Source organism: Nycticebus coucang, chromosome 21, assembly GCF_027406575.1.
Source record: "Nycticebus coucang isolate mNycCou1 chromosome 21, mNycCou1.pri, whole genome shotgun sequence".
NCBI lineage: Eukaryota > Metazoa > Chordata > Mammalia > Primates > Lorisidae > Nycticebus > Nycticebus coucang.
The window spans coordinates 42,083,263-42,100,338 of NC_069800.1; the positions used below are offsets into that span (position 1 = coordinate 42,083,263).

General features: G+C 47.8%; 1 protein-coding gene across 1 annotated transcript in view; it reads left to right on the forward strand.

Moving 5' to 3' along the window:
• The window catches only part of MMP24 (matrix metallopeptidase 24), a 65,076-nt gene that overhangs the window by 12,713 nt on the left and 35,287 nt on the right, over window positions 1-17,076 (forward strand). Inside the window, exon 2 of the mRNA XM_053573753.1 lies at window positions 3,571-4,117. Within this exon, the coding sequence (XP_053429728.1) occupies window positions 3,571-4,117 (547 nt within the window). The remainder of the gene's footprint in view (window positions 1-3,570; window positions 4,118-17,076) is intronic.

Sequence of the window (17,076 nt, forward strand, 5' to 3'; positions counted from 1 at the left end):
CCTCTTCTTTCCTTATTATTAATTACCTACTGCCGTCCACAACCACCATCCTTGGAAGCTAGCTCAGGGTGGACAACTTTAGCTCTACAGCATCATTAGCAGTTCAGTGAGCATTTGGCACTAGCGGAAAAGGACACGAATAAGACAGATCCTGTCCTTAAGGAGCTTGGTCCAGTCTGTTCCCTTTCAGTTGAATATCCTTTTTCCTCCTTCCAAAACATACCTCCTCCCAAACCTTCCAACTTGGGGCAGTTGTTGGCTTTCCTCAATGTTTCCACAATACTTTGTTCCCATCCCTGTCATAACTCATCATATAAAAACAATTATGTGTTTCCATCTCCTTACAAGGCCTGAGAGCCGCACTTCAATGGTATGTACTCGGTCTTCAGTCTCTGATCTCCTGGGACTGCCAACTCCTCTCCCTCTCTTTGAAACTCTCCTCTCAATTCCCACTCCACAATCCTAATTCTTCCATCTTTTTTTTTTTTTGAGACAGAGTCTCTATCACCCCAAGGTAGAGTGCTGTGATATCACAGCTCACAGCAACCTTAAACTCTTGGCTTGAACAATCCTCTTGCCTCGGCCTCCTGAGTAGTTGGGACTACAGCTGTGTCCATTCTTCCATTTTTTTGACCACTCTAGTCTCAGCTGTTGGCTGTACTCCTTTCAGGCCCTGAATATGTGCGGCCCAACACGGGTGCCCTGGCTTTTTTATTCCCCTCTTTAGCTCTGATGACTATACCTACCTGAATGTGTCCAAAATATCCATTCTCCACCCTCTTCTGAACTCATCCCCATATCCCTCTCTGTGGTCACCCTAATCTCAGCAAACCTAAAACCAACTTCCTTGTCACGTTCCTCAAACCAGCTCTTCTTCCTGATGCCTCCATCTCTGTGAAGACACTGCTATCCATCTTTCTGAATTTGCCATTACTCCAACCTCTTTTCCCCCTTCTTTTATGTCCATTGTCTTTTAAATCTGTCCCTCTAGAAGACAGGTGCACGGCCTACAGTCATATGAAAAAAGGCTCATCATCTTTAATCATCAGAGAAATGCAAATCAAAACTATTTTGAGATATCATCTAACTCCAGTAAGATTAGCCCATATCACAAAATCCCAAGACCAGAGATGTTGGCCTGGATATGGAGAAAAGGGAACACTTCTACACTGCTGGTGGGAATGCAAATTAATACATTCCTTTTGGAAAGATGTTTGGAGAACACTTAGAGATCTAAAAATAGATCTGCCATTCAATCCTATAATTCCTCTACTAGCCATGTACCCAGAAGACCAAAAATCACATTATAACAAAGATATTTGTACCAGAATGTTTATTGCAGCCCAATTCATAATTGCCAAGCCATGGAAAAGCCCAAGTGCCCATCCATCCACGAATGGATTAATAAATTGTGGTATATGTACACCATGGAATATTACGCAGCCTTAAAGAAAGATGGAGACTTTACCTCTTTCATGTTTACATGGATGGAGCTGGAACATGTTCTTCTTAGTAAAGTATCTCAAGAATGGAAGAAGAAGTATCCAATGTACTCAGCCCTACTTTGAAACTGATTTATTTATAACTAATAACCCAGTTATAACCTAAGAATAGGGGGAAGGGGAAAGGGAGGGGAGGGAGGAGGGAGGTGGGCAGAGAGAGGATGATTGGTGGGATTACACCTGCGGTGCTTCTTACAAGGGTATATGTGAAACTTAGTAAATGTAGAATGTAAATGTCTTAACACAATAACTAAGAAAATGCCAGGAAGGCTATGTTAACCAGTATGATGAAAACCAGTGTTAACCAGTCTATAAAACCAGTGTATGGTGCCCCATGATTGCATTAATGTACACAGCTATGATTTAATAATTTTAAAAAATGAGAATAATAAAAAAAAAAGACAAATGATGGGAAGAGTCCTTTAACAATTAAAGAAATTGAATTCATCTGTCTGAGTAAGAGTTACACCCTTAGGTGCACTTTGTAGTAGGAGATAGGCTGATGTTTATACATATATATGATTATATGAAACTTCAAAATAAAGAGTAATATCATTAAAAAAAATAAAATAAATCTGTCCTTCTTCCAAGCCACCCTCCACCCAGAATCATAGGGGGGAAAATGGGTTCTGAGGTCAGATTGCCCCAGCTCTACCAGCTATGTATCATGTGAGCTTGGCAAACTTATTCAGAACCTCCACTTCCTTATCCTAAATTGAGGGTAAATGCGATATAATGCGGTAGAGTGCTTATCCCAGTGCCTGAAATGTAGTAGGCACTCAATAAATGTTAATTGTGATTGTTATCATTATTCTCTTATGCCTAGACTATTGCAGTAGTCTGCCAGCCAATCTCTCTATCTCCTCTGATCATTATTCTCTACGCTGGGAGGAGAACTAATGTTGCACATCTATCAAGTCCGAGCACTTTATCCTTACAGCAAGCTATACAGTAATATTTGCATCATTTTATAAAGATGGAACTAGGCCAAGATTTGAACATAGGTTTGACTCTAATGTCTGTGGCCCTTTCCTCACCTCCAAATTACCAGGTAATAATAAAATACCATTTTCCACACATCATCCGACTCAAAAACCCTTCAATGGCTCTCGCGCCCTCCACCCCCACCCCCACTCCCGTTTACCTTCAGGATACAACTCAAGTTCATTATCCTAGCATCTGCCATCTCGCCCTCATTCCCCTTACTTCCTAGCACTCTCCTGTAGGAACCCTGTGCTCCAGAGAGACTCATCTACAGCCCCAACCACATCCTGGGCACCCTTCATTGCCTACCAAGTGCCCCCTCCACTCCCCTTGTTTTAAATCCAGCCTTTCTTCAGGGCCTGGCTAGAGTCCCACCTGCTCCATTACACCTTTTCCCGACTTCCCCTGTCCCTCCCCAGCTGTCCCTTGGCCCCTGGAGCACCAGCCTGTATCCCTTTTGGCATGTGGTGTTTGCTGTCCTGTTTTTCTTTGGAGTTATGTTTTCTCGCCAATCTATAAACCTCCACACTTCAAGGAACTGGCCTTCTCTTTTTTGTTTTTGTGCCTGTGTGTGTTTTTCTTTCAGTATCCCAAGTAGCCCAGAGCCTTACAAATAGAAAGTGCTTGATAAATATGGGTTGTTTGGGATGAGAGATGTTCCCAGCTGGGTGAGCTTTCTCCCTCTGGGGGATAAGGGAATGCGCTTCGCCTTAACTTCACCTTCTGTCTCCCAGGGTCGCCCCCTCTTAAACACTCCTCAGGTCTATTCTTTTAGCTTTGCTAACGCCCCACCACCACCACCACCACCCCGACCCAGGGCAGCGCCCCTGACCCTCCCGGACAGACTCGGGAGTGTTCCTTTAGCTCCTTCTGCACCAACTCCGCCTTTACCCCGGGGCCGCTCCTCTATCCCCTCCCCCAGGCTGGCTCTCAGACCCCCTCTCGTCCAGTGCCACCCCTCAGACCCTCGCCCCAGGGCTCTCCAGGGTGTCCTCCCCCGGAGCCATCACGTGGTTTCGTCTCCAGGATTACTTCTGTAGCCTGGTCCCTCTCCCCCGGGGCTGCCCCCGGCCCCCTCCCCCAGACTACCCCCTTGGATCCTGCCTCGGGAGCGGTTCTCCAGCCTCTGCGCCCCTCCCCAGCGCCACTCCTCGGCCCCTGCCCCGGGGCTGCCCGGAGCCGCCGCCCGCGCGGGTCCGGCCCGGCGCTGCCCCCGCGCCCCCGGCGCCCCCCACCGGGGCGGGGCGCGCGGAGGCGGGGGCGCGCTGGCGGCCGAGGCGGCGGCGGCGGCGGAGGCAGGCGGGCCGGGCGCGTGTCCGCGGCGCGGTGACTCGGCGGCTCCGCAGCGGCTGCAGCGGGAGGACCCGGCCGGAGCCGCCGCCGCCGCCGCCGCCATCGCAGCCGCGCGGCCGGGCCCCGCCGCCGGGATGCCGAGGAGCCGGGGCCGCCGCGCCGCGCCGGGGCCGCGCTGGAGCCGCTGGCGGGCCCCCGGGCGGCTGCTGCTGCTGCTGCCCGCGCTCTGCTGCCTGCCCGGCGCCGCGCGGGCGGCGGGGGCGGCGGCGCGGGCCGGGGACCGGGCGGCGGGGGCGGCGGCGCGGGCGGCGGAGGTGGAGGCGCCCTTCGCCGGGCAGGTGGGGCGGGCGCGCCGGGCCGGGGCAGGGCGGGGGGCGGCACCGGGTCGGGCGCGGGCCGGGCCGCACCTGCCGCGGGGGGCGCGGGGAGCGCGGGGGCGGCGCGCCCGGGTCCCCGCCGGGGGTCTGGGCGGCCGCCCGGGGCCGGGGGCTGGGAGGGCCGCGTCGAGGGCCGCCGGGGCGGGGAGCGGCTTCAGCACCGCGGACAGGGGCGGCGGGCAGGGGCGGAGCTGGGGGGTCGGGACGGTGGTGGCGGCGGTGGGGCGTGTGGCCTGCTTGACTGTGTGTGAGGGAAGCCGTACGACGCCTCGGAGTAAATAGTAAGCGCAGCCAGTCTGTTGTGGGTTGGGAGAAGAAACCCAGGATGTTCAAGCTCGAGGAGGGGGAGGGGAGGGAGGAGGACGGACTCGATCACCGTCCGAGGGGCTGTCAGGTGGAGGTAGGACAGATAGCCTTGTTCTGCGTGGCCTCACAGGGCAGAATAGGGCCAACAGGACTAGAGGTGGGGCTTACAAGAAGGCAAATTTCGGCGCAATATAGGACTAAGTTTGCAACTATTGGAGCTGCTCAACCAGCTCAGGAGGCGGTGAGCTGCTCGTCGCTGGCATGTGCAAGCCAAACCTCCAGGAGAGGATTACACGATGCACGCACGATACTTGCATGGGTACATTAATAATGATAATAATAATAATAAATGCCAGCTAGCATTTCTGAAGGCTCACTATGTGCCAGGCCCGGTGCTGTGTTTTATGTGAATTATTTCATCTAATCTTCATAACCACTCTGACAGAGTTGCAGTTATTATGCCCATTTTACAGAAGGGGACATAGACTCAAAGAGCTTAACTAACTTGTCCAAGGTCGCACAGCTAGTGAGTGATGGAGTTGGGATTCAAACCTATTCAAGCTGACTCTAGTCTCCACCTATTTGCCCATAACATTGTTCTATAGCTCATGAGGGATGGGGGAGTTTGTAATATCTCTGGATATTGCAACCCAGAGGTCTAATAAATTTATTATTAGCATTGCAATTCTAATAAATGGTGGTGGGCCATTAGTATTTTTCTGGGGAAAATTAGGGTGGTTGTCTCAGTCATCCTAAGAGATGCAGTGTGTTTGTTGGAGCAGGCAATCTGTTTTGTTTTGTTTTGTTTTTTCAGAAGAATCTGCCAGAACAGATTTTTAACTGGGCATGGGACTCAGGGGGTCATAAATTCTCTGAAATGTTATGCAAAACTGTATGTGCAAATGTGTTTTTAGGAGAGGAAACTTGTATTTCTTTAAACTCTCAAAACACTCTTTAAACATGTTCCAGAAAAAGTGAGGGTGTGTAAGATGCTTTAGCCCCACGTGGTAGTTATCATCCAAAGATTTTATAATTTCAGGTTGACTTTTCGTGAAAACTTTCCCTAATCTGTTTGTGTTTCCAGCTTTATTACTTGTGAAAGTAATGTATTTTATGAGTTTATACCCTGGAAAAAGTAGGTGTCTTATAGACTTCCCAAGTGCACAGGGTAAGGAGCAAAGACCCTGGCCTAGCATTTAGGAAGCCTGGGCTCAAATCTGACCTTGTTCCCCTCTGTGGTTTCTATGACCTTGAGCCATTTCTTTGCCCTCTCTAGGCTTGAATTTCACTGTTTCTAACATTAAGAGATAAGACTAGATGACCTCAACTTTTACTTCCTATGATATTTTAAGCATTAAGAGGAGGTTATTTGCTTGAATATGTCAGGATTTGGAGAGAAGGTTATGTTTACCAAGTCTTTATTATTTTTGGTTTCATAGGCTTTGATTATTCCACCTCTCATAGCCTTGGTCTTTTAGAACTTAACTTTCCCCCTTAGGACAGGCCACTCCTAGAATAGCCTTATTTGTTCACTGGGTCATTTTATAATACTTGCCCTTTTCTGGATATTTTTGGGCCCTAATTTTCAATTGATGCAAACTTGACCACTAGTCCCCCGATGCGGAACCCTATGGTTTTGCACAAAGGAAGGATGATTTCTTCTTTGGTTTCCAGTCCTGTCCTTCTCCCATTTCTATGTCAGCCTTCCTGACTTCAACATGTTAAGTCACAGCCTTTGGGAAACAATCTGTAATAACTCTCAGATCCCTTTCCTGGGTCAAACCTGATAGCCTGGGATACAACATCCTACATGTGGATTATTTTTATTGGAGTGTATTACCTTATATTTCCCCACATTGAGGTCTATCTGCCATTTTGCATGGTATTTGTATCTTCCTTCCTGCAAGTGCTTGTTCTGTCTCTCTCACCTTGCTCCCTACCCTTTATCTCCCTTTCCCTCCCCTCTCTTTGAGTTTATGAGTTTCTCCATAAAGGGCCTCATCTGTGCTGGAGTCCTGAAATTTTCACTATACATCTTCTGGATCACTTATGAAAAATTCAAGCCAGACAGGTCCCAGCAATGGCCTCTTGGGGCCCCTATACTCTTAATACCCTTTCAGTTGGAAAAGTGACCATTTATATCCATTTATTGTTTTCCACCTCTGAATTGCTAGGCCCTGATAAAAAAGCACCACACCCGATTGCACCGGCCACATACACAGAGGCTGGCAGGTTTGAACCTGGCCCAGACCTGTCAAACAACAATGATAGTTACAACAACAAAATAGCTGGGCATTGTGCCGGGCATCTGTAGTCCCAGCTACTTGGGAGGCTAAGGCAAGAGAATCGCTTGAGCCCAAGAGTTTAAGGTTGCGGCGAGTTGTGATGTCATGGCACTCTACTGAGGGCGACATAGTGAGACTCTGTCTCAAAAAAAATAAATAAATAAACCACACTTAATGACTCCATTTTAAATATCTCATATGTTCTGAAAGACACATGAATTATTTCTAAAATTACATTCTCTCAACAATTCGTGCCATGTTATCCTTTCATTGAACACCAGTGGATCACATGATTGAAACCTTACACAAATTTGTTGCTTTCAAGCCACCAATGTTGCTTATTCCTCTGTTTTTTAAAGCCTCTGGAGTCTGACTCCACCCTGTTTCCCCATTAGTGCCTGAATTTCCCGGTGCTTATGGATAATGCATCCTTACTCCAGACAAGCTCATCTTCCCTTTATCCTAAGATAAGCTAGCCCTGTTCCTCTGGATATTGTCACACGTTGTTTACTGCTCATCCCTTCCTCTGAAACCCTACCTTAATGTTGCAGCTCAACCCCTGCTTCTCCATGAAATTTTCCCTGATTCTTCTAGTCATCATTCATGTCTCTCATCTGGGGTGACGCTTTAAGGCAGCCCCAGCCAGTTTGTCATTTACTTTTCTTAAATACTTAAGCATTATTGGGGGACGGGGGAGTTGTGATTTTTAGGCAGGGCTTTCCCCAACCAAAATGCTTTGTTTTTAGATCTGACACAATCCCTGACTTTCAATGCTCACCATTAAGTATTCGGTGAGTATTAAATGATTAAGTCAAAAAGCCACGTGGATCTGAGATAGCCATTCATGGGCCTGTGGGTCTTGAGCTCTCTTCTAAAACCCTCCTTAGGGATGGGACTCCCTGCCCACTTATTCTCCCTGCAATGGAAATAGAGGCCTTTCCTTTTGACAGTGATTCCACAATTTCACTCAAGTTCTTTTAAACTCTTTGGGTAAGTTGTTATCTAATGGTAGCAACATCCAATAGAAAGGAATGTGGAGTAGCCTTGACCTTAGAGATATCCAGTGCTCACACTAGCACTTACTAGATACTTCTTGAATTGCCTTAAGTGAGTTGCCCAACGGCACAAAAGTCTATAGTAGGTGATTCAGAATTACAGAACTCTCCCAGTTCTCCCAACTTCCAAATTGAAAGCAATGTTTTTAATTTTTTTTTTATTTATTTGAGATAGTCTCACTCTGTTGTCCTGGCTAGAGTACCTTGGCGTCAGCCTAGTGCACAGCAACCTCACACTCCTGAGCTTAAACAATCCTCCTGATCCTCTGGCCTCGGCCTCCCAGAATGCTAGGTTATAGGTGTGAGCTGCCGCACCCACCTGAAAGCATTTTTCATTGTTTTTTTTTATTTCATATCTCTGATTTTTCATTACCAAGCCTCCCAAATTGACTCTGTCTTCTCATTTGCTTTCATTAATTTTTTTTTTTATTTTGCACATCAGGGGATCTCACTGATTCTCTAATTGGCTTCCTGCCTGTGTTAAAAACACCCCTTCCTCTTATTAAATGAAGGCATGCTGGAGGTAGAAACAATGTATGGGGGAGCACTGAAGCAGGAGGATGGGAGGTTCCCCACTGAGACTCAGGGAGTCAGAGAATGCTTGAGGGAGAAGATAGTATCTGAGATGTCCCTAAGGGAGGAGAAGGATGGAGAACGGTGAGTGGAAAACAGAAGGAAAAATGCAAACTGGGGTTCCACAAAAATGCAAGGCATGTTTAGGAAATGGTATAAGTTGATGTGCCTGGAGCATCCTGTTACTTGCTGTTTCCAGTAAGAGTGTAAGGAGAGGCTAGAAAGGGAGGCTGAGAGCGGATTATGAAGTTGGCTATTTTCCAAGGACTAGGGGGAGTCATTAAAAGTTTCTAAGCAGAGAAGAGACCCGCTCAGAGGCATGTTGAGGAGGCCAAGGGACGGGGGCTTGTTTCTGCACTGCTGCCTCCTGCCCTAGGTGCTTTTAAGCTTTCTTAGCACAATGTAGGGCTGAGGGCCCATTTTAGTGGGTAATCTGTGGATAAATGTGTGAATTCCAGCTCTGGCCCTTCCTGCTGAGAGAGTTTAGAACCAATCATTTGGTTTCTCTGGACTGCAAGATTGATTCTATTCAAGTTCTTTACTAGGTATTCTTCATCATCACCCCATGCATTTGCTTTTTTTTTTTTTTTGTCGAGACAGAGTTCTACCCTATGCCCTGAGCAGAGGGCAATGGCATCGTAGCTCACTGCAACCTCAGACTCAGGCTGTGGGCATCCTGCTGCCTCAGCCTCCAAAGCTGCTGGGATTACAGGCGCTTGCTGCGGTGCCCAGCTGGGTTTTTCCATTTTTTTCCATGAGTCAGGGTCTCACTCTCGCTCAGACAAGCCTCAAACTCCTGAGCTCAAGCAATCCTCCCTCCTCAGCCTCCCACAGTGCTGGGATTACAGGCGTGAGCCACAGCGCCCAGCTCCCATGCATTTGCTTTTAAAGGCAACTTTGAATTAGGCTTCAGTGACATGTAAGATAACAGCAAGTCATATATATAAAGATAACTTTTTTTTTGGCCAGGAGTGATTGTTCATGCCTGTAATCCTAGCACTCTCCAAGGCAGAAGTGGGTAGATTGCTTGAGCTCATGAGTTCGAAACCAGTCTGAGCAAGAGCTAGACCCTGTCTCTAAAAATAGCCAGGTGTTGTGGTTGGCATCTGTAGTCCCAGCTATTGGGGAAGCTGAGACAAGAGGATCACTTGAACCCAAAAGGTTGAGGTTGCTGTGAGCTGTAACCTCACGGCACTTGACAGAGAAAGACAAAGTGAGACTCTGTCTCAAAAAAATAAAGAAAAAGATAACATTTTCCCAAAGATCATACATGTTATAATAAAGTAAGTAGAGGAAAAGAAAAGCATTATTATTAACAACTTTTGCTAGCAATAAGTTTCTTTTTACTTTTTCTTTTTTTTTGAGAGACAGAGTCTTAGTTTATCACCCTCGGTAGAGTGCCATGGCGTCACAGCTCACAGCAGCCTCCAACTCCTGGGCTTAGGCCATTCTCTTGCCTCAGCCTCCTGAGTAGCTGGGACTACAGGGGCTTGCCACAACGCCCGGCTATTTTTTTGATGCAGTTTGGCTGGATCCGTGTTCGAACCCACCACCCTATGTGTATGGGGATGGCACCCTACCCAGTGAGCCACAGGCACCGCCCTTTTATTTTTTTTAAGAGAAAGTTTAGAGCACTTTCAGAGAGAGTTGGAACTGAGTCCCTCTCTGAAGGAGAGAAGGTGAGAGAGAAGTGTTAGCAATTCTATTAAAACTCAGTTCTATTCCACAAACACTTATACGCCCCTAAGGCACCAGGCCAGAGAGTGAGGAGTTGGCTTTTACCTCCTTCTCTCCTCGTCTGCCTCCCAGAATCAGTCTCCAAGTCCCATAATTCCACCTCCTGGAGACATCTTCACGTGTCCATTTCTCTCCAACTCCATCCCCTCCATCTTAGGCGAAACTTCTATCATCTCTTATCTGGACTTCAGAAACTTCCCACCTCTCCCACCCACCTCTAACCCTGCACGCAGCAGCCTGAGTGACCTTTTATTTATAAATATAAACCTACATGACAGTCAGTTATATCTGAAGCCAATATAATTAAAACTAAGATTTGACAAAGCTGGTTGGTGATTATCTAGTATTTCTTTTGTTTTTATGCTTTTCTGAATGATCAAGATATTGATTAATAAAAAAATTTAAAAACAAACCAAAACTCTGATCATGTTACTCCCACCCTCAACTTGCTCACAGTGTCTTTTAGGACAAAGGCTAAACCAGCGGTTCTCAATCTGTGGGTCGCGACCCACAGGAACTGTATTAAAGGACCATGGGATAGGAAAGTTGAGAACCACTGGACTAAGCTATTATTACTATACTACTATTACTTCTTCCTTACTTTTAATTTTTATTATGGAACAATTTCAGATGTACACGAAAGCAGAGAGAACAGTGATACGAATCCCCTTGTACCCAGCACCCACCACAATGCTCAGGGTGGCCCCTGTGCACTGCATGACTGAGTCCTTCCTACCGCTCTGGCTTCCTTTTATATCATCCCCACTGGTCACTGGACCCCAATTGTCCTGGCCTTCCTTCTCTTTTTCTTTTCTTTTCTTTTTTTTTTTCTTTTGCGACAGAGTCACAGGTCACAGTAACCTCAAACTCTTGGGCTTAAGCGATTCTCTTGCCTCAGCCTCCCAGGTAGCTGGGACTACAGGCGCCTGCCACAACGCCCAGCTATTTTTTTTGTTGTTGCAGTTGTTGTTTAGCTGGCCTGGGCTGGGTTCGAACCCGGCTCCTCCCTTGGTATATGGTGTGGCTGGCACTGTAACCACTGTGCTACGGGAGTCAAGCCCCTTCTCTTTTTCTAATATGCAGGCTCCTTCCCATTCAGGAGTTTAGTAAGATATTCTTCTTTTTTTTTTTTTTTTAGAGACAGAGTCTCCCTTTGTTGCCCTCAGTAGAGTGCTGTGGCATCACAGCTCACTGCAACCTCCAGCTCTTGGGCTTAGGCGATTCTCTTGCCTCAGCCTCCCAAGTAACTGGGACTACAGGCACCCGCCACAACACTCAGCTATTTTTTTGTTGCAGTTAGACCGGGGCCGGGTTCGAACCTGCCACCCTTGGTATATGGAGCCGGTGCCCTACTCACTGAGCCGCAGGTGCCGCCCCTCAGTAAGATATTCTTTGTCCTGAATGTTCACTCTCAGCCTTCACCTGGCCTCTTCTGTTCATTCATGGGTGTCAGTTAACATGTCTTGTCCTCTGGGAGGCCATCTCTGACATCACAGCCTGTATCCCGTCATACAATTCCATAGCACCTTGTCCTTTTCTTTCATTTCACATATCACAATTATAGCCAAGCGTTTAGCATTTCCATGTCCGGCTGTAGATCTACATGGAAGGGCTGGGGGGAGGGGGGAAGCAGGTATGTAAACTATTGTTTATAATATCATACGAAATATTCTATGAATGCAGAAACCCATTTAACCCCGGGTAGACAGCCCTCCCTGGTGAAGTGGTGTTCCCGTCATATTGTGAAGGCTATCTAATAGTTCATCAGGGAGACGCCAGAACACATGTGGGAAAGGCACTCCCAGAAGAGGGAACGAAATAAAGACGGAGGTGGGAGTCTGCAAGACGAGTTCAGGCAGCACCAGGGGGCCAGTATGGCTGGAGGTTGGGGGACTTGGGGTGGGCAGTAAAGGGTAAGAGGTACAGGACAGAAGACAGGGTGGCATCCAATTAGTGAGGCTTGTTGAGTGCCATCCTAAGGAACTTGGACTTTAAGACTGGCAGTGAAAATAGCCAGGCGTTGTGGCAGACACCTATAGTATCAGCTACTCGGGAGGCTGAGGCAAGAGAATCGCCTAAGCCCAGGAGTTGGGAGTTGCTGTGAGCTGTGATGCTACAGCACTCTACAAGGGTGATAAAGTGAGACTTTGTCTCTAAAAAAAAAAAAAAAAAAAGACTGGCATTGAGGACCCAGAAGACCAGCCTCATACTCTGTCTACTTAAGCTCAAGTAGTGGAACTTTGTATAATTGCTTAGAAGTTATAAAGTTCGGCCACCCCCACCCCCGGTAGTGTTAAGAAACTGAGGCCTTGGCTCAGCGCCTGTGGCTCAAGCAGCTAAGGCGCCAGCCACGTACACTTGAGATGGCGGGTTCAAATCCAGCCAGGTCCCGCCAAACAACAATGACAGCTGCAACCAAAAAATAGCCGGGTGTTGTGGCAGGCACCTGTAGTCCCAGCTACTTGGGAGGCGGAGGCAGGAGAATCGCTTGAGCCCAGGAGTTGGAGGTTGCTGTGAGCTATAATGCCACAGCACTCTACCCAGGGCGACAGCTTGAGGCTCTGTCTCAAAAAAAAGAAAGAAAGAAACTGAGGCCTGACCACTGGTCTTTGTCTTACCTTCCCCCTTTTCTTAACTCTTCAAGACAGAAAGCCTCAAGGGACAGAAAACTCTGGAAGGTTTGCAGGAGGGTATTGGAAAGGGTGAGAAAGACTAAGGCTCCTCCCTTCTCAGAGAGTGGATGAGACCATGGCCATAATCCTGGCTTCGGCTAAGGCTTCCCAGAATCGGAAAACTCGGACATCCCCTTGTTGACCCAAAACCCCAATGTGCCACCTCCCTGGGCATGGTGACTGGCTTGTGGTGGCCTCCTGGGAGTGGGCCAAGGACATGGTGCAGAGCGCCAGGGAATTCCCGCTAGTGCACTTACCACCCACTCAAGAGCCGATGGCAGCCAACAGGCAATGCTGCGCCATTAAGGTGTTTGTCAAGAAGCTAAGCTGGGCATTGTGGGCGATCCTAAGAGCCCTTTTTAGACTGGCTGTAAGTGAAGAAAAAAAAGAAAAGCAACAGCATTTGGAGGCAAACCAGAGCTAGTGTGGAAGGTGTCGCATGACAGAGCCACCACTGGGAGGCAGGGATGCTTGGCTCCATTTCTGGCTCCCCCACCAACTTGTTCTGTGATTTTGAATAAGTTATTTCCCTTCCCAGAGTTATATTTTTCTCTTTTGCAAAACAAGCGTGTTAAATCAGATGATCTCTAAGTATTGTTGACGAGTGCATGTTCTAGATACCTGAATGGTTACGCTTTCAGGATGAAATTTTAAAAGTTAATCATAACTCAGCTGTGCTCAGCAGCAAGGCTGATGATCAGGGTAGGACTAGAGGAGGAAGCAGGGCTTTGAAGAAAGCACTGGAAGAAACTAACATAGGGATAGAGCTGATCTCTAGGAGTCACCAGAGAGACCTGATGATTTGGCCTGGTTCAGTGACCAAAAGTGGTGGTCAGTCCATTGCTGAGTTCTGTGGGGACAAGAGTATAGAGAATAACATTGTGAGGACCCTTACTGTGTGCTAGAATCTGCTAAATGCTTTATGTGCAGGTATTAGTTTCCTATTGCTGCTTTAACAAATAACAACCATAATTTGTGTCTTAAAACAACATGAAGTTATTGTCTTACTTTTCTGGAGATGAGAAGTCCAGAATGGGTCTTACGAGACTAAAATCAAGGTGCTAACTGGGTATAGTGGCTCATGCATACAATCCCAGTACTTTGAGAAGCTGAGGTGGGAGGATCACTTGAAGCCAGGAGCTTGAGACCAGCCTGGACAATACAGCAAGACCCCATCTCTCTCTCTTTCTCTTTTTTCTTAGAGACAAAGTCTCACTTTATCACCCTTAGTAGAGTGTCATGGCATCACAGCTCACAGCAACCTCCAACTCCTGGGTTTAGGTGATTCTCTTTCCTCAGCCTCCCAAGTAGCTGGGACTATAGGCGCCTGGCTATTTTTTTGTTGCAGTTTGGGCAGGGCTGGGTTCAAACCTGCCACCCTCAGTATATGGAGCTGGCACCCTACCCACTGAGCCACAGGAGCCGCCCACAAGACTCCATCTCTTTAAAAAAATATTTTTAGGCCAGGTGTGGTGGCTCATGCCTGTAATCTTACAGCTCTGGATGGCTGAGGCAGGAGGATTGCTTGAGCTTAGCTGTAGGCTAGCCTTTGTAAGAGCGACACCCTGTCCCTACTAAAAATAGAAGTTAGTCAGGCATTGTGGCAGATGCCTGTAGTTCCAGCTACTCCAGAGGCTGAGGCAGGAGGATTGCTTGAGCCTGGGAGTATGAGCTTGCTGTGATATAGATTTAAGGGGTCAAGGAAGACTTAGGGGGTGAAGTAAAAAGAAATTTCTTCCAAACTTCAGGGTTTGGAAGAAATGGAACTTGCTGGAACGTGGGACATTAAATGAGGAATGGCCAGAGAGTTTGCAAAGAGTCAGGGGCCAAATCACTAAGGCTCTGGATGAAAGAGATGGAAAGCCTTGGAGGCTACCTCAGGGTATTCACACTTCCTGTTCCCTCTTCCAGGAGCACTTTTTCAGAAGTGATTGGCTTGTGGTGACCTCCTGGGAGAAGGAGAAGCCACATGACCCACTCCCTCCCCTCCTCCAGGTCTCTTGCTCAAATGTCACCTCCTCAGAGACCTTCCCTGACCCCCTCTAAAAAATGGCTGACCCAGCACTATGTCCTTAACCTGCTTTGTTCTCCACAGCACTTATTGCCACAGGGTTCTTCTGCTAAGCTGTAGCTAGAAGGAACAAGGATGTTGTGTTCACTGCTATACCCTCACACGCAGTGCCTGCCACATAGCAGGTCCTCAGTAAATATTTATTGAATGAATGAATGGACAGAACCCAACATTTGATGTTTAGGAGGTAGAACCAATTGTTCTGTGGTAAAAGATGTGGGAGGTGAAGGGAGGGTCAAATGAGGGTGCTCATGTAGATAACTGGGCAGGTGATGGGGTGTTGAGCTGTGATCCGAGGTAAGACATTGCACTTGAGGAGTGAGGTACAGGAAGTCTTGGGAGGGGAAAGGGCTGCCTGTCCTACAGCCTCACAGGAATGTCTGGATCCTGCCACTTTCCAGCTTTGGGGCACAGTCATCCCACAGTCATCCCTATCCTGGGGGATAGGTTCTAGGGCCCCCGCGGATGCTGAAATCCTCATAATGCTCAAGTCTCTTAGAACCTGCCATGTCTGTGAGTTCTGCATCTGTAGATCCCATTTCCATAGATACAGAGGCCAACTGTAATTACTTAACCTCTCTGAAACTCACTTTCCTCATCTGCAAATTGGGACTCATAATGTCCACTTGGAGGGGGGTTGTATTCTAGAGGCCTAGCACAATGTCAGAGACACAGGAGGTGTCTAATAATGGTAGCTGTTAACATTGTTATAATTAGAACATCTCTGGGGTCAGGTGCAGTGGCTCACACCTGTAATCCTAGCACATTGAGAGGCCAAGGTGGGAGGATCACTTGAGACCTGGAGTTTGAGACCAGCCTGACCAACACAGCAAGACCTCATCTCTACAAAAAATTTAAAAATTTGCCAGGCACGGGCGGCGCCTGTGGCTCAGTGAGTAGGGCATCGGCCCCATATGCCGAGGGTGGCGGGTTCAAACCCAGCCCCGGCCAAACTGCAACAAAAAAAAATAGCCGGGTGCTATGGCGGGCACCTGTAGTCCCAGCTACTCGGGAGGCTGAGGTAAGAGAATCGCTTAAGCCCAGGAGCTGGAGGTTGCTGTGAGCTGTGTGATGCCACGGCACTCTACCAAGGGCCATAAAGTGAGACTCTGTCTCTAAAAAAAAAAAAAAAAAAAAAAAAAATTTGCCAGGCACAGTGGCTCATGCCTGTAATCCTAGCATTCCACGGCGTCAAGGCAGATAGATTGCTTGAGCTCATGAGTTCAAGACCAGCCTGAGCAAGAGTGAGATCCTGTCTCTGAAAAATAGCTGGGCATTATGGTGGATGCCTGAAGTCCCAGCTATTCGGGAGGCTGAGGCAAGAGTATTGCTTGAGTCCAAGAGTTTGAGGTTGCTGTCAGCTATGATGCTTCAGCATTCTATCGAGGGTGACAAAATGAGACTCTGTCTCAAATAATAATAATAATGATAATTTTAAAATTAGCCAGGCATGGTAATACACCCTGTAGTCTTGGCTACTTGGGAGGCTGAAGCAGGAGGGTCGCTTGAGCCCAAGAATTCGAAGTTACAGGGACCTGCAATGATGCCACTGCACTCTAGACTAGGCAACGGAGCAAGACCTTGACTCTTAAAAAAAAAAGTTGTTTCTTATAATAACTCAAGGTCTGTGTCCTGCAGTCTCTCATTCTGGTCTTAGTTTCACCCTATGGTACCAAGCAGAACGTTCTCTTTCGTATTCCTTTCCTCCGTCACACAGCCCTCTCCTCTCACCCTTTATCTGTCCTCCCCGAACATGGTCCCCAGTTACCTCACTGTCCTGGCCACACTCCCATAGTCAAGTTCCAGTTTGCTCTTGTCCTTCCTAGACCTGGACTTGAGACTCCCATGCACGTTGAGGCCAGAGTTTTGTTCCTGTTGCTCACATTGTCACCCGAGATTCTGACAATCCCCCTAGCTCTTTGATCAGGGTCTTTTATTCTTTCTTCCTTGTTCTAGCCCAGGCTTCCTATTTAACACATTTCTACCTGGTCTTCCCTTTGTAGTCTTCCTCCTTCTAGACTCCCCCTTCGTGTCTGATCAGACACCGGGTCCTGAGCATTTTCCTATCCTTCTCCAGGCCTGCACGGTCTGGTGGAGGCTCCCCAGGGCCCCTGGAGACCAGGCGCTGTTTTGACTGTTACCCCTCCCTTTCCCTGCCCTCCCTGTCCTCTCTCTTTTTTGAGAGCCCTGCTGGTGATCTGCCTCTCCTGAACAACTCAGC